This window comes from Epargyreus clarus, unplaced genomic scaffold, assembly GCF_041222505.1.
Source record: "Epargyreus clarus isolate Ecla_fem2 unplaced genomic scaffold, WU_Ecla_fem_2.2 ptg000018l, whole genome shotgun sequence".
In the NCBI taxonomy this organism is placed as follows: domain Eukaryota; kingdom Metazoa; phylum Arthropoda; class Insecta; order Lepidoptera; family Hesperiidae; genus Epargyreus; species Epargyreus clarus.
This window is the reverse complement of record NW_027332226.1, coordinates 11,508,206-11,535,601: the sequence shown is the minus strand read 5'-3', so window position 1 is coordinate 11,535,601 and position 27,396 is coordinate 11,508,206. Positions and strand designations below refer to the sequence as shown.

Below are 27,396 nucleotides of genomic sequence, written 5' to 3'. Positions count from 1 at the left end.
TATTAATATTTAATCTCTCCAATATTTTCAATCCAAAGATACGAAACATTTCATAACAAACGTTGAAATATTTTTATACTAGAAAAGTTCAATTTTGGCTGTAAAAAATTAGATAGATTGATTGTCAATAAGGAGTATTAGAGAAGTCAAATCATAATATAATAAATATGTTATAATCATAATCATAAGATAACTCGAAAGCAGTTTATATTGTCACCTCTGTTCATACATAATCTATAGCGGAAATCAAACAACTAACCCGTTGTAGACTCCACACGGAGCCACTTTCCTCCCACAAACAGCCGCATTACACGCTCCGTTTGAGAATAATGCAGTCGCGTTTAATTGCTGCATATTTAAATACCTATCCCGGTTGGTCGTGTAACAACGTGACGAACTCGAAAAGGATATGCAGAGCGGAGAGTTCAAATTTAGTTGCTAGTCAGTGTTGCCAGCGTTGTGTGTGGATAAACCGCCAGTAATGGGAATAAAGTGAGTTTTTTGTGCATAAAAGTTATTAAATATTTTATTTTACTTTTAGTTATATTTTATTAAATTAGCAAAGGAACATAAGTTCAACTAATAAAATGGCTACTGCCACTCATGGACATCTATAATCAACCCCAGATAACATTAGATTCCTACTTACGGTCGGAGAAAGAGGTGATATGACCCTTGAGGACTAAGTTGGAACGCTTTGGATAAGCATTAAGATAAGTCTCCCTTACCACAGCCTTCACACCAGAACACAGCAGCGCTTAACAGTTTAACACTAGTGTACATGCAGAAATAGATGTAGAGGTAGTGAATCTTTACCCAAAACAACTGACTGCCTCTGCACCTACATTAGGGTGATACACTAGGCAGCGGGAAAGGTAGTTAGTGCAAAAATTGTTTTTAATTCGGGGTAGTAGGAGTAGAATGCGTTACAATTGATGACCCGCGTGATGGATCGGTTACCATACCGGTCTGACGCACAAAGAGTTCTGGGTTCGATTCCCGGCCAGATATCTGAATGATGAATTTAGTAGATTAATACCTGTTCCCGGTTTGGGTATTTATGTATTTATCTTTGTGTGTGTTCACGATACCCACGACACAGGGAATCCAAGTGTGAATCTGAGTGTAGAAATCGTATTTTTTCATTTCAACTCTCGATTTACGTTTATAATTTCTGAGAATTTATTCACATACACCTACGCCAAATTACACCAAAGTGTAAAGGTATCCAACAACTTATAATTATATAATAACATTTAATAACATGTTTTGTGAAAACTTTATGCTTTTGTACCCTTAGCGAAGAGCCAAATTGGAATAATTCGCAGCTTATTGGAAAAGTTTAGGTGCCGATATAATCCAGTATATCCCCTGTTATATATATCCGTTAAATACCTTAATGAGCAAAAGTGTTGAACATAGCAACGATATTGGATTAAAATGTAACAGATTTTCATACATGTACCATTATTTTTTTCCTGTAAGCATGCATGTATTAGTATGTGTGCTTAATAAACGAAACCGTTAAAATTTGCTGGAATTAGATCAGTTAATTGAACGATAATTCATTAATTTAACTCGTATTAAAACAATTATTCTTATATAATTTATAACTTTACTAGCTGACCCGGCAAACGTTGTGTTGCCATATAAATAAAAAAATGTTAAGGGTGCACCCTTATCACTTAGACGTATGAAAAATAAATAGTAGCCGATTCTGAATATGCATATAAAATTTGGTGAAAATCGGCAAAGCCGTTTCGGAGGAGTACGGAACTAACACTGTGACACGAGAATTTTATATATATGATTATACCTTTTAAAGACTTAATTAGGTACATTACAATAACATCTGTATGAACCTAAACTAGGTTCTTAAACCTATTTAGATAAACATAGAGAAGCATTAACTAAATACAAACTGTTATCTAAATCGTAAAAGTCATTCCAAAAAGCTAAATACGTACCTACATAAAACATATAAAAGATAAACTAATTTCTCCGTTCAAAGTTAACAGATAACAGCTGAATGTGGTAGAGCCCTCTGTGGTTCGACTCCGGCGGCACCACCGCCACACCTATTTCTTCCTAACAGCAGCAGTGTTAAACGCTGCTGTGTTCTGGTTTAATGGGTGTGGTAAGGGAGACATATTTATCCTAGGCATTACAGCTTAGTCCTCACTACGCCGGCGCATCTGTGGACGATCTCAGGTAGGAATCTAATCTTATCTGGGGTTGATTACAGATGTCCATGGGCGGCAGTAGCCACTCACCATCAGGTGGATTACAGGCTCGTGTACTACTGTTAAGTTATATATACAAAAATATCAATATTCTTTATATTTGCCATCTTTTGCAATTGTAATCGAAATCTGACAACTTTTATGATGCCAATGTGTATATGTTTGTGTATGCCGATGTGTACGAATGTATTTCTATCTTCCGAAAACTCGACACACGCAGGCCTATAAAAAATTGTTTGAAAAAGATAATTTTATCTGTTGATCCATTGTCCGTAGATATAAATGGGGTCTTAAAGAGAATTTAAATTCCGCTCTGAACGTGTCTTCGTGAATTGAAACAATTACACGCGAGGTCGCTCTTCAAATCGATAGTCAATTAAAATCTTGCAGTGTTTTGAACCAATTCAACTTTCAAAATTGAGGTCCATTCAGCAGTTTTCTTATAAAGAAAGATTTTAATTTTCCAGCGTCAAATCGTCTACGCTGTAAGTCTAACAGTTTTAAAACAATCATGACTATTCTATGCTGTGGTTTCTTTTTAAAACATTTCTTAATTAAAATAAACGAAATGGAGGTAATGTTATGTCTAAATCTATGATTAAATCTGACAATATGTATACGGCTGCCGGCAATGTTTTCGACAATTCGGCATTGCGGAAAATTTGTGTGTTCCTCTATTAATAATTACCAACTCACCTGGCAGTTGAAATTCGAAATGCTAGAGTTGAAATAGTATTATTTGAGTTGAAGCTTCATTTATTGAGAAAGTAAATATATTTGGGAACATAAGACCGTCAAATCTGTCAAATGAAACCCAAACACTATCAAATCAAACCCATAGTAATAACTGGCCAAGTGCGAACCATCTCGCAAATGGAGGGTTCCATACCGCCAAATTTTCATTTTTTTTAGTATTTCATATCATAGCAGCTATAGAGTAAATGCCTTATGAAAATTTAAACTATTTATCTATTACGGTTTAATACACAAAGTGAAAAATATTTTAATTTCAAGATTTTATTTTTAGTAGGTATTTGTTGTTATATTATAGCGACCACCGGCACAAAATAAAGCGACAGCTACAAAAAATAAAGATTCTATCTATTATGGTTCAAGAGATAGAGCCCTGTGACAGACAGGTAGATAGCGGCGGCTTAGTAATAGGGTTCCGTTCTTAACCTTTGGATACGGAACCCTAAAAATGGGAGAATCTTTTGTGCAGAAGCAGAAATTCTCGTTTGCTATTTCACTATCATAAACAATAATACACAATATTGAGAGTAATAAATTAATGACTCAATACATTTTTTCAGGCTCATAATTCTCCTGGCACTGCTCATAGGAGTCCTGTACGGCATCCACATCCTAGTCCAAGATTACCAAGCCATCACCGCACCAAAGTTACTGAGACTTCTCTTTAAAAGAGACGTCAGTAGTCATCATCAATATGTAAGTATTATATTTACAGTTTTATACAAATAAGATTTATAGTATGTTACATTTTAGGTAAGAGCTTATACGTAGCGCACATGACTACATCCATATTTTTTGATTATTTTTAGGATGTACAGAACAAAATATAAGTCGGTTTGGATGACCGCTATTGGTTAAATTTAATACCTTCTTCCTACCAAGACATACGAGTATCAATCATTAGCTAGTTGGCATTAAACCTTGTCGGAGACAGTCTTCCCTGGTTGTAAGGAGAGACCCGCGCCCAGCAGTGGGACATAAAAAACGTTACAGAGCTTAGAACGAATATTAGGTTTTCTGTTTAACAATTAAATTCGATTCCACAACACATATTGTCCCACACTTGCGACTAATCTCATTGATTTGAACTCTATAAGCCTTGTCGGTTCTGGATGACTTCTTAAAGTCATCATTTCAGCGTTCACTTTTTAGTACATTTTTTTATTAAAACTTAGCCAACAAGTATGCGATCGGCCTCATAGTAAGTAGTTATTGGTAGGCCTATTAACATATTATTATATTTGACTCTAATCCGTATTGGTTTCTATCGGTTTCCAATGACAGATAATTGACTATACCAATTAACTAAAGTGAAATATCATGTCTAAGTAAAGTCTGTCTAAAGCAATATTATTGATATGGACAGACAGAAGGTTAATACAAGAATTTAATTTAAAAAAAAGCTAACTGAGGAAACTCGTCTGTATTAAATTTGTTAAGTTAATATTAACTTTTCCTTAATTGCTTTAATTAACAGTCAACTTCCAATAAACGTTGGCTACAAGGAGATTAAATTCAGTAAAAATGCCCGCATATTTAATTACGGCAATCAGATTAAATCTGTTAATAAGGTACATACAAAAAAGCAGTGATGGTGTAGTGGTTAAGCAACGCGGCCTCTCATTCGGGGTCCGAGGTTCAAATCCCAGAAACTTGTGATTTTTGAAAGCTAAGTGCTGATTGGAAATTAATAATCACTTGCTTAAGCGGTGAATAAAACATTTTAAGGAAACATGCACGACTGAAAGTTTTGTTTTTTATAATACAGTCAACCTGATGGTAAGTAGCTACTGCCGCCCATGGACATCTGTAACCAACCCCAGAAAGGATTAGATATTGGCCACCTGAGGTCGGCCACAGATGCGCCGCTACTCCTGAAGACTAAGCTGGAACGCCTCGGAAAAGTATGTCTCCCTTATCACACAAAAAACAAGTTCACACACTCTTTAAACCAAAACACAGCAGCGCTTAACACTACTGTTATAAGGTAAAAATAAGTGATTACTATAAATATCATTGTACTATACACTAGCATAACAAGCCCAGCTTTGGGCAATAAGTAGCAGTCGATTTATTTAATGATATGCAAACTAAAACGAACTAAAAGAAAGGGAAAAATAAGTACTCAAGTTTGTTTTGTAATTAAGTTTTCTCGAAAAGCTTAAGGAAATTGAGTTATCTACAAAAGGACTGCCAAGTTTTCTTTAGTAGTTCCTAACTAACTTAATGAGGAAATTTAATATTATAGAAACTATAGATACCTACTGTTCAAAGATGCTGCAAACAGTTTTAAATCTTTCATATAATAGGGAGTATTATTTTCTACTGTACGTACTTAATTAGGTTATGCAAAATAATGCAAATAGTATTATTTCGTGTTCCATTGATTTTCTATTGTTAGAGGCATTCGAAGAAATTTATGTCTCACGTATGGTAAGAGACAGAAAGTGTAAATTATTACTACTTAGTCCTCAGTGGTAGCATTTCAAGGTGATAGAACCCTTTGTGGTTCGACTCCGGCGGCACCAGCACCACACCTATTTCTGCCTAATAACAGCAGCGTTAGGCGTTGCTGTGTTCTTCTTTGAAGGGTGTAAGAAATACATACTTTACCGAGGCGTTCCAGATTAGTCCTCAGGGGTTGCGGCGCATCTGTGGCCGACCTCAGGTCATGTATCTAATCCTATCTGGGGTTGATTACAGATGTTCATGGGCGGCGGTAGCCTCTTACCATCAGGTGGACTGCATGCTCGTCTGCTACTATTATCTATATTATAAAAAAAATCTGTAGCCAAGTCAAATTTAAACCTTATCTGACGTTGATTGCAAATGTCGGTTGGTAGTAGGTAGTTATCATCTTGCACATTAAATACTGGTTTCCTTCTTACATGTATTAAAAAATGCGAATAACAAAAAAGAAATTTTGTGTACATCGGATCAAGAGATTTCTAATTAGCCGTGATGAGTGATTGCGGATTTTCTACAAGATTTTTATCGCATGTTACTCGTTTAATATGAGGTAGGTTATAACTTTTACTTAAACCACATCTTGTTAAACCTGTCATATGTTAAGAACATATACGGAAATTGATTTTTATCTTATCTTCTCGAAAGTAACGGGAAATCCTAACGACTTGAAGGACTAAGTGGGTTAATCCTTTTACCACTTATTTTTCTCTTTAAATAAATGGCGGTTATTACGTAAGTGTACATTTATGAAGTAATTTCTACTGATGACGTAATATTTGTTTTGTACCAGATATGTAAAGTACTTAAATTTTAAGTTTATCTTAAGTGTTACCAGTATAATAGGACCACTGCTATATCTAGACACACCATTAAGATTTTTAAGCTTATAGGCATGAAGTTTTCCTCAAAATGCTTTCCTTCGCTGTTTATGCACAAGAAAATTATTTTTTAATATGATGATATGCTGATAAATTAAATTTACAATTAGAGGTGCTCGTGTAGAATTCGAACCTCGGACCGTGATTGGAAGGCCTAGTTTCTGACTACTATTATAGTTGTAACGTCAAAATAATAGTTTTTAACTAAATGCATGTGAGATTAAATACAGTACTTATAATAAAAAAAAACATTATTGAAATTTTTGTTTGTCTTTCTGTCTGTCTGCCGGTTTGTATGGTTGTGTATTTTGGAGGGACCTTAGGCTACTTTTTTTTTAGGAAAAGTATTAAGGTACCGCGCGAAAAAAATCCCGAGTATTGACACTTTTAAACTCGAGTGAAACCGTAGGATACAGCTCATTTACATATGTATAAAATGTATGCATTTTATCTTATTATGCCCAGTAAAGTAGTTACCAAGTCCCAAGAAATATCACTACAATAAATCTAATATTACTCCCATCAAAACAAACTTGAGAGAGGTTCAAGATGACCAATCAAGCCCCAAATCTTTCTAAATAGACACATACAACGAAATACCAACCAGAATTCCATCCCTTTAGGTTTGAACTTCGTTGCAAAGGCACAAAGGGCAATTAATAGGTTGAAAGCACATACTACTCTAACTATTATCTACGGGTTAATCCCAGCGAAGACAGAACATGCATAGAGAATAGGCGTCAGCATGTGAATATTATTCATGTTTACAATTCATGAATAACCAAGACCAGCGTGACGACTGACGACTGACCTAAGCTTTGCCGAGAGTATTGATCAGGAATTTGGTGACGAATAAACAGTGATAGCATAATGGTTAAGAAACTTGGCCTCTTCGTGATGTGAGTATTATAAAATTAATTATCACTTGTTTAAACGGTGAAGGAAAACATCGCGAGGAAACCTGCATACCTGAGAGATTTATAAAAAAAAAATCTCAAAGGTATGTGAAGTCTACCAATACGCACTTGGCCAGCGCGGTGAACTATGGCCTACTCCTTCTCATTCTGAGAGGAGCTCGTGCCCAGCAGTGGGACAGTAATGATGATGATGATGGCCGCTATTGGGTATCATTGCGCACCAACTGATCTCGCTTCTCAATCAAGGAGTCACAGATTCGAATCCAAGACACCTGTGAATTTTCGACGTTAATACGTGTGCATAAGAAATTTATTTACACTTGCTATAACAGTGAAGGAAAATATTGTTATGAAAACTGCACGCTTGAGAGTTTAAAAAAATCTCTGACGTGTGTGCAATTTGCTAAGTCGCATATAGCCAGCGCGGTGGACTATGGCCTAATCCTTCTCATTCTGAGAGGAGACCCGTGCCCAGCAGTGGGACAACAATGGGTTGACGACAACGAAGGTAGACCAAATCAAAGAGCAAAATCTTTCACTACGCACACTACAGTTATATCGCCCTTACAATAACAATGTAATGATAATTAGCTCTTAACTTAGTCCTCAGAGCAGCGATGCATCTATAATCGATCTTAGATAGAACTATTCCAAGAGCGTCTAATCACAATTAATGTTATGCTTCAATTACCTAATGCAAACGGGTACATTCCGTATTCTACTGCTAACTGCTCCTAATCTGCCTAAACTAACAAAATGTAATTAGGCAGGTAACAGACGAGCGACTGTTGACGGCGGAGGCGTCAAGACGCGACAGTCTCTACCGTTGGCAACGGAAGTCGGCTGTCGCTGTCTCCACATAAAGTTGCCGGGTTCGGTCGCTGTCGACAGTCGGCCGTGGTAGCCAGCTCGGCTCGATTGTCGCTTCCTGTATTTGCTCCCCAACGCCCGTTAGTAATAATTAATCTATCCAGTGTTTTGCCTACCACAGATCGGAATTTGACAATTTCTACCTATGCAATAATACACTTAATACATCTATTTTTTTTTAAACTTCGAACTTGACAAAAGCAATATCGGCATTTACTTAGATAAAAGATACATTAAAATTCAGATCATTGTGAATTTCTAGTAGGCAAAAATGATCAAACATTTCGTAGGAAAAAAATTGAGATTGATTTATTTATTGATTCAAAACGTCCGTAAGGGTGTCTTACAAACGTTCAGTAGTAGTTATTTATTAACTAATATATCAAGTTGAGAACGGTGCAGCCGGCTTTTCGTTTCGATTCCCAGGGCAATAGCTTTTGCGACTAAACTGTGACTGACAAATGTCTGTTTTAGTTTGGGTTTAGAGGCCGTAGTTAAGGTTTACGTAGATATCTATGAAACTGGATTTTATGTAATAGAATTGAGGGAGACGCATGATGCTATTGTATATGTTATTGTTACAACACTATTTACATGATACACTTTTCCGAGGCGTTCCAGCTTAGTCCTCAGGGGTAGCGGCGCATCTGTGGCCGACCTCAGGTAGGAATATCTAATATTATCTGGTGTTGATTACAGTTGTTCATGGGCGGCAGTAGCCACTTACCATGAGGTTGACTGCATGCTCGTCTGCTAACAATATCGTCTGATAACAACAAAACAATCGACTGCAAAAAAATATTGCCTATGTCACTCATAATTTAGAAGAATCTAACAAAACCACTTATTACGTTAAAACCATTCATTTAATTTCGACGAAACTAGATAAGTAAATACATATACACAAGAAATATATTTTTAAATCATCCCTTGATATACGAGTGTTTAACATTGAACACAAAAACAAACACATTCTAGTTCCATTTTTTGTGACAAAGCCATATGTAGGCAACATTTGACATTGAATGCGGACAAAATCACGGGCAAAAGGTAGTGTAATATAAAAAAATACTTGTTTGCACACTTCATCCTTCCATACCCGACTGGCGTATTTATTTAAGAGTTGGCAGGTTATCGGGGTCGTAAGTTTGGCTCCATCTCCTAAATTGTCGACGGTAATCTTTGAAAATCTCTGGCATTTAGGTGAAATTTAGATCGTTGTGTGTGTGTAAAATAAAATGCAATGATAGCCTCGGTGTCAGTCTAGCTACTTTATGAGCGTTAAATTAATTAACGATCTTGGTGTAACGTGAGAGAAACATAAACTTGTGAGTAACAAAAGCAAAAAGTTCTCAAAGGCGTATGAAGGCCAGCGTAGGGGTCAAAAGTCTTATCCCTTTACTTTAATAAGAGACGTTCCCAGCAGTGTGCCAGAAATGGGTTGACGAATATATCGTTGTGGCGATTCGTAACCTCTCAAATCTTACGGCATTGCAAATGACAGGGAAGGGATTATTCGAGTCTCGAGAACAGCGTCTTGATTACGAAAATGCCCCCAACATTACTTATATTATAATGGTACTATAACACTCAGAAATACAGCTAATGAACACTTTTAAGTTTTCTGTTTTTTATTATAGTATTCGCGTAGTTGTTTTCACTATAATAATTATAGTTTAAAAACTAAAAACCACGCAAAAATCGCACAAGGAAAATCGTTAATTCTGATTCCTTACGATCCTAATGAGAAAAATGGGATAAAATTATTAAAGTCGTGTATTGTCATCGGTTCTTTATAATAGTTCAAAATTTTAAATTAATCGGACCGTTCAAAGGAAGTAAAAATCGAGTTCAAAGATTCCGTTACATACATACAGGTCAACCTAATAAAAGCGTGGTAAAAAGTGTTTGAATTTCTTATGAAAACTGTTTAAAAATCCTTCCTAATAAACAAAGAACCGACAAATCCCCACAAAGACAAACACATGGCAACCCTACCGTAAGTCATGTCCATCTACAGTGGACTTTCTCTACATACATGTTTGCAAAGCTAACTTCAATTTGAACGCTATGTGCATAGTAAATAAACCTTAGTTGGCTTACGTCATGTTATTTTATCCTCCCTGTCGTCAGAAATGCCTTATTTACAGAGTACACAAGTTTAATTAGTTACGTCTTTAAGTAGCGTATGGGTTCAAAATATTATACGTACGTATATACATAATATTATACCTTTGTATTTATTTTGTTCTTGTATCATGCAAAACTTTAAATTATTTTGTTAAAACTATTGTTTAAAAGTTTATCGTTACACGTTAATACCTGGCATATTCTCGCTAAGATATCGAAATAAATTAAAACTAAACAATATATATACTTGTTAATTTACTATGGTATTTACGGTATTTACTACTGTAGCATTACCATGAGTTGGCATAGAAACGCCACTATAGAAATGGTAAATAGAAAACTATTGTCATTTTGCTAGTGAATAACATAACTACTATCGTTACGGTATTTCTTGACAACGTCTGTCAAATTAATGACTCATGGGACCGAATTTGTATGGCAATAGATCATAATGACATTCGCTAGCGATTTGATTTCGATAGGTTTTTTACGTATCGAGTTACATCACTACGGATTTTAGTTCTACGAGTAACCACCAGAGGCGCTGTACAATTTTTCATACATTTATTTTACGCAGTCGCTAGCGAGTAATACTTTTGTAAACTCATGGTAGTCCTAATGGAGTGAAACCCGATTTTGTCTGAAAAGAGAACATAAAGGGTTCAGTTCATAGTTTTTAACTCACTTTTACTAACAATGTAAACTAATCCAGAAGGTTTAACCTCCTCTTGATAGTTGTGTCGATTGGATACTGTGTGTGTTTCAAAATTGTTTCAATTCCCATTGTGGAGTATAAACGAATCTAGAATTATTCTAGGATATTTCTGAATATAATCTTATTTTGTTGTGTCTGTGTATACATATATGAAACCAGGAAGGTTGTGAGTAGGCATTAAAATCATTTTCTTAAATTCATAGTTTAGCAGTAACCAATATAATACGCAGATAATTTCCAAAATTTTACTACCATAAAGCCTCTTACCCAATGGAATTACTTTTCATTATCTTCCTAATATTAATACAACGCTTAAGATTACTATCAGCGTTTAATTAATGGCTGTAATTAATGAACGGGTATTAGATATCTTTCGAACATTAAACCAATTAATCATTATTAGACAATTTCATAGATATAATTTTGATAAGTTACTTCTGATAGTAAATTACTGGGTCTGACTGTGAAAGAACCAGCTAATACTCGTATTTTTAATTTTGGGTCGGGAGTGTTCCGGAACTTTAGATCTAGCCTATTTTTTTTTGGAGTATTTAAACCAAAAGTTTTATTAGAAAATTAACTACATTGCTATTTGCTAACATATTCATCATCATCAACCCATTACTGTCCCACTGCTGGGCATGGGTCTCCTCTCAGAATGAGAAGGATTAGGCCAAAGTCCACCGCGCTGGCCAAGTGCGTATTGGTTGACTTCACATACCTTTAAGTTTTTTTTTTTTAATAAGTCTCTCAGATATGCAGGTTGCCTCACGATGTTTTCCTTCACCGTTTTTAGCAAGTGATAATTAATTTTTAATACGCTAACGTATTAATAAATATTAATAGACGAATGTTCTACAATAGTTTAGTACAATTATCTCTTTTGTGTGGCAACTATTGTCTAACTATTTTTATTTGGTAATTAAATTAAATAATAATAGAAAAAATAGTATTATCGATTAAAAAAATTGAAGATTATTATTATAACTTCGGCCACTGGGCGGACTAATTAATATAAATTCCTTAAATTTTCACACTAATTGTGTACTTCCCCATTTTAACCTCCTAGGGGTCGTAAAATTACTCGTCTTCGACTTTTTTTTCATAAGTTCTAGCTGCTTTTTAACAACCTATTTTCTTTGTATAATGATATCGCAATTATGCACAACACAATGACAAGTAATAAAATGAAAAATATTACAACCTAGTCATAAAATATTTTAGGAAACCAAAGTAATACCTTGTAACACTAGACATTTATTTATTTTCTTCTACCTATAACACACGCTCTAATTACTAAGAAATGATTTAACTAGGTTACCTTTTGAATTGGTAATGTAGAAAAAATAAGGTCAAAATGGCAAGGTGTATCATGGATGGAGTAAATATCTCAACAATTTTTAGGGTTGCGTGTTCCAGGGCCCAGAATGCAAAAATATGTTTTTGGGTGTTTTTCGTTATTTTAACTTGATTTATAAACACTACACTACTATTTGATAACGACAACAACTAGAAACGTCAAACGGTGGTAAGGCATTCGTGTTCAAGTCCAACTCACACTTGACCAATTTTCAAAATTCATAACTGGCTGTAATCTATAAGCGATTGTACTGAAATTCTTTTGCAGTGATCACCCATTGAAATTTCTAAAGCACTGACCCTCCTGTCATTTGGTTGGGACATGATCATTACCTTTCCATCGGGTTCTCTTTATGACGCTGCAATGGACCATTTACAGCTATTCTGTGTAATTACTATGAATAGCCTGATTTTTAAGGTATCTCTAACGTGAATTACTTAATTTAAAAATTCTAGTGCACGCTAAAGTACCAAATAATTAGGAATACGTAGTAATGCTTCAAGTAAAATGTAATTATGAAGGTATAATATTCTCACTAATCCACTTTTTGAAGCTAAAAATTTTAAGCTGGAACAGTCTATGCAGGTCTCGTCTGAGTAATACAAGTACTGTGAACCACTGCTGTATTTGCAACTTTTTTTTTTCAAAAAGTTAATAAAGTAAGCGTGTATGCAGTCCATCTGTATGTAAGACTTGGGACTGCGGTCTAATGGCCATCACTAACCAAGTCCATATAGACCAGGAATTTTAACTAATGAAATTTGCGTAACCACTCCTGAATACTTAGATAATTGATTTATGTAAGTCAGGCAGCATCTACCGAATTGCAAGAACTGTTTCACCCAATTATAAGTTTGGCTTTGGAACTTTTAAAGGTGGTAGAATTCTCTGCGGTTCAACTCCGGCGGCATAACCGCTACACCTGTTTCTGCCTAAAACAGCAGTGTTTAGCTCTGCTGTGTTTTGGTTTGAAGGGTGTGGTAAGGAAGACATACTTTTTCGAAGCATTCCAGCTTAGTCCTCAAGGATAGCGGCGCATCTGTGGCCGACCTCAGGTAGGAATCTTATCTTACCTGGGGTTGGTTGCAAATGTCCTTGGGCGGCAGTAGCCACTTACCATCAGGTGGACTACATGCTCGTCTGATTTATTATTGCATTGTTAAGCTACTTTATTCTGGTTGCCAGGTATGATATGAATACTTGTGGCGCTCCAACTTAGTCTTCAGAACCGATACTAAAGATACATAGAGCGTTTATATTTATTGGAAATGTTCTTTTCAGAAACCACATGTGAGGTGGAGGAAGGTGCTACAATACGACCCAATACAATGTGCAAGGTTGTTGTATTGTGACCTCGGTGTAGAAGCGCCTGACAGTGAGGTTGGGAGAGGATTCATATTTATGCTTACGTAAGTCATTTATTTTAGCGATAAGTACAGAACATGGACCTTGAATAACTTTAGAGTACTCTTTGAAGTCGGCCGCAAAAGCAAAGTATTTTCGTACTAAGTAGGAGCGCATTAGTGCCTGCCTTGTCACACCCGTAGATGCGTTGCCACTCTTGGAGGCTAAAATAGTCATGACCTCATATATCAATAAATATATAAATCAGGTGATATTCACACGCTTTCACTAAAACCTAAAGACTTTTGAAGGTGGTAGAACCCTTTGTGGTTCGACTCCGGCGGCACCATCGCCACACCTATTACTACCTAATAACAGCAGTGTTAGGAGCTGCTGTGTTCCGTTTTGAAGGGTGTGGTAAGGGAGACCGACTTTTCCGAGGCATTCCAACTTAGTCCTCAAAGTTAGCGGCGCATCTGTGACCAACCTCAGGTAGGAATATCTAATCCTATCTGGGGTTGATTACAGATGTCCATGGGCGGTAGTATCCACTTACCATCAGGTGGACTGCATGCTCGTCTACTACTCCAATGTTATAAAAAAAGACTGATTTATGCTTAAATTAGATGTGCTTATGTACATCCCCAGTCGAATAATACAAGGTCTACCATCTGTAAAGACGTTTGCAACAGGGTTGGATCCCAAATCTGCATGTCAAAAATTTGAAGATAGTTCTTTTTATGTTTTGAGGCCTATAACGGCAGTTAAGCGCTGTTATGTTCCGTTTTGAAGGGTGTGGTAAGGGAGACTTACTTACTATATACTTATCCCGGACTTTCTAACTAGAATTTGAGGCCAACTTCAGGTAGGAATCTAATCTTATCTGGGGCTGATTGATGATCATCAAGTTGACTGGGTGTTTGGTTGCTAGTTTAATATTATAAAAAAAAGACTTATTAAGTTATAACTTAAAAACTTATTAATTTGTGGCTTAATGTTATTCGACCATACTGGTAACTTAATATGATAATGACTTCATTCGTTCGAAATACCGCAATCAAATGAATTTATTCGAATTTAGTCGCCTCTGTTTCATCCGGATTGCATTCGTTCGACAATACTTTATTATGTAGGTAGTATTTCCATTTGCCTGTGGTTTGTGGCCTCTTTATTGTTTGTAGGATAATAATTTAAGTGTTTCGTTACCAAACAGCAAAGGGAAATATGCAAACCAAAATAGGTGTGTACATTAAATCAGAAACTAAAAGTAAAGATTAATTTTTAAGACAATAAAATGTTCATACATTCTAATACTAAGCTCTTATTAGCCAATTTTTCAATATTTTTTTTTTAACTGAAAAATATTTACAATTATAATCAAACTTACAGAAAATTAAAAGAAATAAATTAAACACAAAAAATGAAAAACAAAAATATAAAAACAAAAACACTACCATAACAAATTGTCACCATCACTGTCTTTGGGCAAGGTTCCCAAGACGCTGGCAGCATTTCCTCTCTGAATTGCTATAGCAATCCTTTGAGCGAAATGTATGCCAGCTCTCGGGTCCCCAGAGACGTCAACCAAACGAGTTGACAGCTGTTTAAACAGCTGCCAAGCATCCGGACCCCATGGACCCAAAGTTTCAACACCAAACGCCACAAATATATAGTTATTGCATAAACTAATATATTTACGACGTTCGGTGCCTTCAGCAGCTGTAGCCGCCGCCCCCGCGCCAGAGGAAGACGCCTGGAGGTGAGAAGGAGCCAGTGTGTCGACACACGTAGCGTCCCACACTAGCATCCTCCCCCCCTTCCAGGGTATTAACGTCATACCATCGGGCCGCTTGCCATCGTCACGTGCGAGACCATTCGGCTCTAAACAAGCCGGCACGTTGACGGTGACAAAAGCCCGACGAATGACATCGTTGATGGAAGCGTGACGCGATAAGCGACCAGCACTGCGCTGACAAGAAAGTCCATGGTGTCCAAACACATCGACGTCAGCGCCGCAATGACAGCGATGGCGTTCAACGGTCTTCACCCCCAGGCGCAAACATGTACAAATTGATAACGTTAAGTTATCTAAAAGTGTACCTAAATTACCCGAAGGATATGCCTGCAGCCAAAATCCCGATTCTCGCTCTGCTACAGCAAGGAGACGAGCCCTCTCTGCAATATCATGTGCAGAATCGAGAAGTTGATTTCGTACAAGTATGCAGAGAGGTTCGTCCCAAAGTTTTTGTAAATTTAGATGAACCGGAAATTTTAGATTTGGTCCAGCCTGTAACCAAGCATCTTTAGCTTCATCCATAAATGTAATCATTGGTTCCTCAAAAATTTTGGACAAAACGTTAGATGTAAAATTTTGGGTTTTATGGACTGAAGATAAAAAAGCTGGTAGAGCAACACTAGAAATTTTACGTATACCCAAGCCTCCATGCCTAATGGGCAATGAGGCCTGGGTCCAAGCGCGTTCATTCATATTACAATTTAGAACCGATGAAAAAGTTTTCATTATGATGTCATCTAATTTTAAACAAATATCATTAAATTTCCAAAGGGGTGTACTTCTCAAATGATATGTAAATTTAGGGACAAATAAGCAAAAACGAATAATGAAAAGAGCCATTTGTGAATTAATTTTAAGTAAACGATCTGAAGATTCATTATAATTTTGAATATGATTTTGGATAAATGAAGGTATTGACTCAGGAAATATTGGTGAGCCTAGGAGATGTAAAGAATTCTTATCTAAAATTTTGATATTAGGAGCCAAAGTTTTAAATCGTTCAATAATATATATTTTTTCATTTAAAGATTTTGTATCTGAAACGAAAAGTTCACATTTAGAAAAATTTACCTCTAGACCAATATCGCTGAATTTATCTAAAAAAAAATAATTTAATTTTTAATTTTTCAATATTATATAGATGTTTAATATAGAAGAGACTTAAGATGCTTAATATTCACAATCAGCACAATCATAGTGTACTCTTTAGTATGGTAAACCAGACCCTCGGGGCATAGCTCCGGGCAAAAACTAATGACTTATAAAAGACGACACGGCATCTTAGGGCCTATAGACCATGCTTACGTCCGCACGCGCGTTAAACTTGCACGCACGTATCCTATCATTTCACGTACACACACCGGTTCCGAAGAGACTTCCGCGAGTTAATTTATGCGTGCGGATGAGACGCGCGTGCGGGCGTAAAGACGCGCGACAGGTAAAGCGCCCTAACGGTATAGAAGCATAGATTAGTAAAAATATCTCACCAACTTGTAATTGAAAGAAGCCACAAATGGCAGACACATACGTAACATGACGGGCTGTTTTCCCATACATCTCTGACTGTCATGGTGTAATTTACGCGGTACAATGCCCACATGTGCAGTTAAGTGGTGCAAAAATCGGAGAACAAGTACGGAGAACTATCGTTTTATTCGTAAATTGTCTAAACACTAAATCTTTTAATAGTTTTCAAACACGAAAATAGATGACGGTAACAATTCGAATTGTCAAAACTTTACTAATCTATGTATAGAAGCGGTATTTTATTTAGGTAAACACACATACAAATACGCGATACTTCCATGCGTGTATAATATATATATAAATAGCTTATATTACTTTTTGTTAACTTAAATGAAATTACAATTTGTTTCAAAATTCCAACGAACTTTATTCACGACGCGCTGTGACGTGTGTAATACTGTAATCTAAGTTTGGTACTAACAAGGTAAAACTTGTTAATCAAATCTGACTCCAACAGCTTATTTAAATATGTTTCAGTAAAGTTTTATGTACATTATTATGATACACGTTTTTAACTTGTTACCTAGTTAAAGTCGGTTCCATGAGTGTGTTAAAAGTTGTTAGTATTTTATCTATATTTAAATAAGTTATACGGTATCATAATCGAAAGCATTGTTCTTTCTTGCTGTTCGACCGATTTTCTTAGCAAGAAACCAGTTTTATATCAATAAAAAATTGGATAATAATTGGCCAAGTGCGAGTTGAACTCGAACATGGAGGTTTCGTACCACCAGAATTTTCATGTCATAAGTAAATGCAGTTGGAAGATTTAAACTGTCTACCTATCACGTCAATAGATAAAGCTAGAAAACTTGAAAAAATTTTGTTTGGCGATCCCTATTTATTTTCAAGATATTTTATTTTTATTTGTTGTTATAGCGGCCACCATTATACACAATCGGTAAAAAATTCAAGTGTCTATTACGGTTTCAGAGATAGAGCCTTGTGAAATCCGGATAGACGGACAGACAGCAGTCTTAGTAATAGGTTTCCGTTTTTACCCTTTGGGTACGGAACCCTAAAAAGTAGGAAATACGATCAGGTGGCCATCTCGCTTACTACACCAATCTTACAAAAAAGCTCCAGTTAGCCTTTATAAAAACGACTCAAAATCTTTTGACGTGGAAACATGTGCAACGTTCGAAAAAGTCACACGTATTCAGTCTCTTTGTATTGGCAGCACGGATACATTGGGAGTAAAAAAGCATTTCAATATTTGCATTGCCATCGCCGCTTGGCTTATAAATGTACCTACTATTTTTGTATAGTAAAGAAATCGGAACTATGTTTTTGGTCGAAGAATTAGATATTAATTTTACATAGCGTGAAGAGGTGGTAAATAAAACCTTATCGTTTTTTCGTGATTACTATATTCAAATACACGTCAGCACTTTCATAGAAAAATTGCCAAATTTCGATCTCTCGTAGACAAAACATTAGAAAGATTGATTAATAATAACCCGCTTAGTCGAGAGAAACTAAAAATGCCTCTGTAATCAATAAATTTAAAAATATATTTAATTATAGTCTTGTTAAATTTAATTTTGAAGGTGGTAGAACCCTTTGTGGTTCGACTCCGGCGGCACCACCGCCACACCTATTTCTACCTAATAACAGCAGTGTTAAGCGCTGCTGTGTTCCGATTTGAAGGGTGTGGTAAGGGAGACAGACTTTTCCGAGGCGTTCCAGTTTAGTCCTCAGGGGTAGCGGCGCATCTGTCGCTGACCTCAGGTAGGAATATCTAATCCTATCTGGGGTTGATTACAGATGTCCATGGGCGGCAGTAGCCACTTACCATCAGGTGGACTGCATGCTCGTCTGCTACTTCTTTATTATAAAAAAATAAAAAAAAAATGAGATATATATTTTCAAACTAAAAAAAAGATATAATAAATACCTTCCGCAATATTGTATCTAATAAAGCACAACCAGTACTTATTTAGAACATTTTGAACACTAAATCAGATTGGTTAATATTGCGCATATGAGCATTTGCTATGATACCTACGAGTATCAAATTATACGCAGACCACATAGGGCCCTTACATACTACCGTTTTTTTAGGGAAGGCATGCGCAAACGCCACAACAACGTCGTGTACGCGATGCTAGCGCACGTTCACTGGCACCTAACAAATCCTTTAATAGCAGTAATTGCTTCGTAAAATGTACAAGTTGTAATCAATGGCTTTGGACTTAGAAGTAAAAAAAGGCATTATTTCAAGTATTATGTTCTATATGTTTATGTTCTAGAAATAGCAAAAAATAATCACTTTAACCTGATTGAAAATTCCAAAAAGGATTCCAAATGCAAATCTAACAATAATGTTAATGCGTATGTAATCATTTTGTTAATGATAATACCAAAACGACAACTACAAGCATCTGCGCTGCGTCTATGTCCATAAAAGCCCAATGAAGAAACGCTAGTGTGTAAAAGCCCTTAGTGAGAGAATGGAATTTAAATTATTTTCCACTATTTAATATCGTAGAACAATATAACGACTCATCTGAAATTCTGTTTTGTAGTAAAAGCAATCGGCTTGATTTATATTGTATGTGCGTAATTCGAGTATTCTACGTAAATCGGCCGAATTTCGTATGCTCCAATATTTTGTTTGAATAACTTTATTATTTGGTCTGAGGGTATATACGCTAAATACGAAGATATTTTGCCATACGTATGCGATATTGTGTGGAATGGAAGCAAGCAGACATATTATATAATATATAATATATAATATATAATATATAATATATAATATATAATATATAATATGTCTGCTTATTATATAATATATAATATGTCTGCTTGGACTTACTATATAAGGTCGGAGTAGAAAACGAGTTTGAAATCCACCTGAAGTGGTCATTGTTGCACATGGATCAACTCTATACAAATAGGTTCTACCTCTCAATCGACCGAATCGAACCGATCTCAAATTTGTCACTCCAAAAAACTGCGAAGACCGAGCGATGTAAAAAAATGCCCCATCCCCACCCTTCTATCGAAACGCAACTGTTTCACACTAGAAATCGATGTAGTGTCAGTATCTCTCCAGTCCAAGCAAACTGGTTCCACGTCCTTATATATATATATATATATATATATATATATATATATATATATATATATATATATATATATGCAACCAGCACCTAGCAAATAGCTTAGTGGTTAAGAAACTCGGCCTCTTGATCGAGGGCTCCGAGTCATGTGCGTATTAGATGCTAATTATCATTTGCTTGCTTGCTTACATGTCTACCAATTGGCACTTGGCCAGCGCGGTGGACTATGGCCTAATCCTTCTTATTCTGAGAGGAGACCCGTGCCCAGCAATGAAACAGTAATGGGTTAATGATGATATGCAACCAGATCTGATATATGGAAAATGATAGTATCTTACTTTATATTTAAAGTGGATTAATTACACGAATGTGCTCACTATTGACAGTTCGAGAGCGCTATCAATTTATTCCATTAACAGGATATCACTTTACATATGTAAATAACTGTTTAATCATTATACTAAGTAATTGGGATGTTGGTTACGGGACAACATTTAAAGCTTTTTAATTGAATGATATTTTAAAAGATATAATATGTATTTTTATGATTAATTCTATGAACAGAGTATATCTACTATAAAGTTGCCGCTAAACCTTTGAAGCTTAGAACATTAGAGATTATATTATTATGAATAGTTGATTGTGGTTGTTATATATAATCTAGATTATCTTCGGACTATCTTCTATTATAAAACGGATCCTTGAATACCTACTTCCTTCCTTCCTTGAAGAAATACTACTTATCGTTTTTTATCTCGCCGAAGTTTATAGGGGTAGATACCTTTGCCCGCTATAGGTTTAGGATGCTTTTTATGTCGCGCGTGTTTACACCCGCACGCGCGTTTCACACACTCACAAAAATTAACTCGCTGCAGTCTTCGTGAATCGTGTGCGTGTGCATTTGAAACGATTTGTAAGCATAGATATACGAGTATGCGCGTGTTAGCCTAACGGCGAGCCAGGCGACTTTATAAACAAATTTATGTATTGATATAGAGAGCATAGCTATAGAGCTACATATGGATTAAGGTCTGAGTAGTAAGATTTGTTGAATAAAGGAGTTCTGTACTGAGAGCCTCTAGGCAAAGACGTATTTTCATTTACCGAATCTCCCAATACTTCTGACATCAGAAGTGGGATTGATTCGACTAGTTCGATAGTTAACTCACGCCGCAATAAATTAATGTTCGATAAGTGAAAACGGTGAAATGAATTTCAATAAATGAAGTTATCGCGGACAAACTGTTACAAAAATTACAAATAGACTATTGTGACCTGTGACCTGAAATTATAAGTCGAAAAACTATATATTTTAAGAAAAGTGAAACAGTACAGAAGAAAATACAGAAAATGCAGAAAGAAAATACAATTAAGTTAATAGTGATAATTTGAAAACTCATCAATGAACGAATCAATAAGTGAGCCGCATCCTGTAACTTTTACTGCGAGTGTTGGTAGAAAAATAATATCATAAAAACAATAGTCGAAAGTATAACAAAAAAAAGTGAATCGCTGAGGAGTAATTCAACAGTTAAATGGAGGAATTACAATAATAAAAATATTGTGGTGAAAAACTCAATGACTAAATGTATAAATTACACAAAGAAGTGTTATACTTCAACAACAATAAATAAAACAGTAAGTGAGAGCCTGATGGGCATTTCACGAAGATTTAATTATCTTACAACTTAAGAATTTTAAGTGGCACTATTACTATTGAAAATTATCTCGTCTTCGATGGACATGTATAAGGACTTAAAAATAGCTTAAATGTGAAGCTCATGATAAATATATTACACAATTATTGTAAATAATGATAATTGTTGTAAATGACTACAGTGAAATGTTATTAATTACGACAAGAATAAGCAAAATCTAAATGTGAGACTGTAAAAAAAATAACATAGTTTTTGAAGATCAACTATTGAATAAACTATTGAATTAAGATATTGAAGAAGACCATCGATATAACAACTACGAAAATTATTACCAGTAATATTGAAATAATGGTTACAACTTACAACGTACGAATAATGAGAAGTTATAAAATTAACGTAAACAAATCCCTACATAGAGCTCCGAGATCGTGAAATAAAATGGGAAAGGAGTTAATAAAAAAAAAGATGAACTTATTTTCTGCGTTTGACAACTACGAGAAAACTACAATGTAAATTACTAGTTATGAAGGCAAAAAAATAAGGTCAGCATTTTACAATTACAAGAAAACTGCAAAGTAAATTATCAGTTATGAAGGCAATTATTAATGATGGCTACAATGCAATCGATACAGAAGAAAAGCGATAATCAAAATAATGACTATAAATTTTATGCAAGAAGGACCCATATAATAAATACAAAATTATGAGTAAAGGGACAGTGCAAAACAATTATATACTGTATATTGAAAGATATAAAAGAATTGAAAATTTAAAGAAGATAGAAGATTCGTTATAACAGTAACAATAAAGTACATACGTACTGTGAACGGACTCATCTTGAGGACATAAGAATCATTTATAAAGTACACAAAGGTACAACGGTGTGCGAAGTATTAATACGAGTCCGCATTTGGCCAGCGTGGCTGGGTATGGCTAACAAATTAAAAAAAAACGTATTAAGTTACATAACTTACAAATTCTTTAAAATTTAAACTTCATTGATATAGATGACATTTCTCATACGACAATTAGTTAATCGCCCCAGCCTTAGATAATGGTACTTGTGCCTATAAAATATGATAACGATTGAATAAAAAAAAATATATATGTTAAAAGAGTTAAAAGAGCCAAATAGTGAAACTTTTTGGCCGAATAGTATATAATATAAACTCACAGATTTAATTTAAAAAATCGGTGTTTTAAAGTAAAAATACCTGTTTAGCTTCTATAAGTCGACTAAGTAAAATTGAATCATACAGATAATGAGGCAAATAAGTATTAAAAACGTTCAAAAGTATAAGTAACAATGACTCTAGCTTTTATAAATGAATTTAAGTGATAAAGGTCAGAATGGTCAAGCGGGAAAAATATGTTGTTCGAAAAAAAATAATATATTATACTAGCTGACCCGTATACAACCCTTATCATTTAGGGGGATGAAAAATAGATGTTGGCCGATTCTCATAGATACCGGATAAGCACAAAAAATTTCATCAAAATCGGTCAAGCCGTTTCGGAGGAGTATAGCAACGAAAACTGTGACACGAGAATTTTATATATTAGATTACAAAAAAATAATTAATGTTAAAATGAGTGATATATATAGTTAAGTATAAAAACAGAAAAAAAAGATATAGTGTCAAATACAACAAAGTAAAAAAAAAAACCAATGGCAATGATTCCTACGTAGTAAAAAAAAGACTAGGTAGAGTAGGTAACTAATTTAACATATTATTTGCAGGATCATTTTCAGGTTTTGATAAATAAAAATGGCCGTGTTAGCCCTTGTTGGAAATGTTACTTTGGGAAATATTACTATAAATTGAGATGTGATAGCCCCGGAAATATTACTAGAAATTGGGATGTCAAAAAACAGTTGCAAATATTAATAATTGAAATGTGATATCCCTGGTCGGCAACACAAATTGGAATGTCAAAATGTATCACAAATAAAAAGAACAACATGAATTTGGAAAAAGCAAGGGTCATAAAATGACAAAATAAAAAAAAATAAAAAAAAATAGCGCGAGCAACCCACCTAAATAGGGGTATGCTAGGACCGCAACTGGCGCGAGCAACCTACCTAAATGGGGGTATGCTAGGACCGCAAATGGCGCGAGCAACCTACCTAAATGGGGGTATGCTAGGACCGCAACTGGCGCGAGCAACCTACCTAAATGGGGGTATGCTAGGACCGCAAATGGCGCGAGCAACCTACCTAAATGGGGGTATGCTAGGACCGCAAATGGCGCGAGCAACCTACCTAAATGGTGGGTGTGCTAGGACCGCATGGCGCGAGCAGCCTACCTAAATGGTGGGTGTGCTAGGACCGCATGGCGCGAGCAGCCTACCTAAATGGTGGGTGTGCTAGGACCGCATAGCGCGAGCAGCCTACCTAAATGGTGGGCGTGCTAGGACCGCATGGCGCGAGCAGCCTACCTAAATGGTGGGTGTGCTAGGACCGCATAGCGCGAGCAGCCTACCTAAATGGTGGGTGTGCTAGGACCGCATAGCGCGAGCAGCCTACCTAAATGGTGGGTGTGCTAGGACCGCATAGCGCGAGCAGCCTACCTAAACGGTGGGTGTGCTAGGACCGCAAGTCATGTAAAATGACGAAATAAAATTTGGCGCGAGCAGCCTACTTAAATGTGGGTGTGCTAAGACCGCACAGGTAAAAGTATTGAAGAAACAAAAAAAAAGAAGTTTAAGGTATGAGTAAATTACCAAAAACAACAAACGCAAATATAACTGCCCAAAGACTACAAAAAAAAATGTAAATGTAAAGTTGATGAATTTAAACAACTGGGGGTGAACCGCAGATATAATATAAATTAAAAAGCTTGTGGATCAGAGATGCCACAAGAACCTAATAAAATAAATAAGCGGACACTGGATTTCTAAGAATTTAAAGTAAATTAAATGATAACTTCAATGGGAAATAGAGATAAAATCATGCCAATCAATTAAGTTTCAGGGCATGGATATTAGAAGATATTGAAAGCTTGCTAATATGAGTTTAATTTCAGGTACATAAAAAGAATGCTTCGAGAGCGAAGCATGGGCAGGAGGGCCGTGTTAGCCTAACGGCGAGCCAGGCGACTTTATAAACAAATTTATGTATTGATATAGAGAGCATAGCTATAGAGCTACATATGGATTAAGGTCTGAGTAGTAAGATTTGTTGAATAAAGGAGTTCTGTACTGAGAGCCTCTAGGCAAAGACGTATTTTCATTTACCGAATCTCCCAATACTTCTGACACGCGTGTGTGTAATACGCGCGTGCGGATTTAAACACAAACCTGTCCATTGTGCACACGCGAAGAAAAAGTAGCTTTTATATAAAAACGGTACTTATGAGATAACAATTAGTTTGTTTTGGTAGTTCGAAAAGAGTTCTGATGTGTAACACGCTAAACCTACTCCTACGGTTACACAGTTCTTTTGTTTCGGTGGGGAATGTTGTTGCCGGCTACCTTACATATGAGGTGACCATATTACGTCTCAGGAGTTGCAAGGATCTGTGATTTGCTTAAGTAGAACCCTTGTGCTATATGAAGTTGATTACAGATGATCATGGAAAGCAGTGAACACATACCATAGGGTGCAACACATACGCATACGCAAATTCAGTCTTTAAAAAAAACGACTCAATGTCCCATTTATTATAAACACAAAATTTGACCATAATAATTCACGCACACTGAATAATTTGTCAGAGCAAAATTTGACGTGTACCCGTATAAAATATCACACTAGCAATTTCGTACGCGGAGCAATCTGGATCTATTATGTAAATCGCTCCATGATGTGGGATTAATGAACAATGCACTGAAACAAGAGCCATGCAAATGACGATACAATTACGTTGTCCTAAAATGTACAAATCCCGTAATCCTAAAACGGTCAGCGTTGTATTATATTTCGCAACTTCATTATCCATGTAGGCACATTGTGTACATTCAGTTTTGTTCTAGTAATCTTTATCGCTGTTTGTTGTACATTAGAATTGTAAATCAGAGACGATGTGTGCTACATTAAGCTCCATTGGACTAATAGTACGAACAATAAAGTTTCTGTGGATTTGTTTCAACGTAATCTGAAATGTAAATTTGAATCTAAAAGAAACTGTAATCGTTGTACAAAGATAAGAATAAATCTAAATTTCGGATGATTGGTTTAATTAAAATGAAAAGGATTTGTCTTTTATAAAAGTACGTTCTCAATTTTGGTGTATTTTAATAGAAAACTTAGTAAGAGTGAATACAGAGAGTAATCAAATAGAAAGAGTATGAATATATAATAGAATTTGCATTTTTTTAAATTTGAAATAGGTATACAGATTTTTAAACCAAACCTGGAATTAGTTTTGATAATTACAATGTAATAATGTTACATTGGTTTTTGACTTACCTAATCAATTACACTCGCGTAATTAAAATGATTATTTATGTGTATATCCAAAAATAAATCGTTACCCTCTATTTTTCTGATGGAGAAAATATTTTTCTTAATCAATATAATAATAAAAACAAAAAAACAACTGCTAAAATATAGCCTGTATTACTCCCATAATTCAGACGAACCCAGTTACGGTATTTTGTTTTTTTTTTTTATAAAAAAAACACCTCTTTAAATCCGTCAAGCCGTTTGGACTTTAAGTCGTGTCAAAGAATGAGACATACATACAGACAAACAAACAAGCATACACTTAAAAACAGTACCATCTACAGTCGCTAAAATATTACCAAGTATAAAACAAAAGATATGAACTCCATAAAACATCTCTAGAGAGTAATATCGTATAACAAGTAATGGTCTTTGGCATGGTTCACGGTAATCTTGAAATTAAACATGCCCTAGTATAATATATTTTCTTAAGGTCGCCTCGTGGCATAGAGTAAAAGATTGTGACTATACTAGTGAATACTCGCGACTTTAGGAAAAAAATGAGCAGTTGGTTATATATATGTTCGGTTGTTTAATTAAATAAGAATTAATTAACAAACTTACAAAAAATATACATACATACACATAAACATACATAATTCTGCCTAATAATAGCATTACTAGTGTTCAGTGTTTTTTGTACTGGTTTGATGGGTGTGGTAACGGCAACATACTTATCCGAGGCGTTAAAACTTAGTTATCAAGGGTACCAACGCATCTGTGCCTACCTCAGACTCTTTATCTTATCTTAGATTGTTAAAAGATGTCCATGCGCGGCAGTGGCCACTTACCACCAGGTGGCCTGCAGGTCTGCAGGCTCGTTTACTACTACAACTACATATATATTTTTTAATAATATAGGAGTAGCAGACGACCATGCAGTCATCATGCATTATAAAAAAAAAATGAAAATCAACCCAGCGACTCCTTTGAGAATTTTCTCATCATTTCCCTATATTTTGAATTCACTCTGTATAAATATATCACATAAATAAACTGATTACATTTAAATTTCAGATTGGAACCTCGGGAAGAAGATAAGTCGTCTCTAGATGTTTTCAAAAAGGCGTACCAGTTTGGGAGGCTCTACAGAAAAGAAGAACACTGCAGAAACAAATATCCGATGTGTGTCTTCAAAGCGAAGCTTCTGATAGACTTAATACAATACCTGTTACAGAACCATTAGTTAAGTTTCAGTCAATTAAAGAAAGTTAGATATAGA

The 27,396-nt window shown here is 35.4% G+C and overlaps 2 protein-coding genes across 2 annotated transcripts; one reads left to right on the top strand and one right to left on the bottom strand.

Moving 5' to 3' along the window:
• Positions 1-296: 296 nt before the first annotated feature.
• Positions 297-27,394, top strand: LOC140749846 (uncharacterized). Its single transcript, XM_073083061.1, has 4 exons — positions 297-492; positions 3,557-3,692; positions 13,617-13,744; positions 27,192-27,394. The coding sequence occupies exons 1-4, from the start codon at positions 482-484 to the stop codon at positions 27,358-27,360; spliced, it is 444 nt and encodes a 147-aa protein (XP_072939162.1). The 5' UTR covers positions 297-481; the 3' UTR covers positions 27,361-27,394.
• LOC140749596 (uncharacterized) lies at positions 14,747-16,314 on the bottom strand. The gene is made up of 2 exons (XM_073082703.1): positions 15,378-16,314; positions 14,747-14,829 (listed from the first exon to the last, which is right to left on the bottom strand). Exons 1-2 carry the CDS (start codon positions 16,312-16,314, stop codon positions 14,747-14,749), a joined length of 1,020 nt encoding a protein of 339 aa, XP_072938804.1.
• Positions 27,395-27,396: the final 2 nt, after the last annotated feature.

Bases quoted from the DNA above. Each gene is read 5' to 3' on its own strand.
- LOC140749846 (XM_073083061.1), top strand. The intron at 3,693-13,616 runs GTAAGTATTATA...TGTTCTTTTCAG, and splicing joins TCAGTAGTCATCATCAATAT to AAACCACATGTGAGGTGGAG. The intron at 13,745-27,191 runs GTAAGTCATTTA...TTTAAATTTCAG, and splicing joins GGATTCATATTTATGCTTAC to ATTGGAACCTCGGGAAGAAG.
- LOC140749596 (XM_073082703.1), bottom strand. From the start codon at position 16,314: ATGGCTCTTTTCATTATTCGTTTTTGCTTATTTGTCCCTAAATTTACA. The intron at 14,830-15,377 runs GTAAATATATTA...CACAAACCACAG, and splicing joins TGCTGAAGGCACCGAACGTC to GCAAATGGAAATACTACCTA.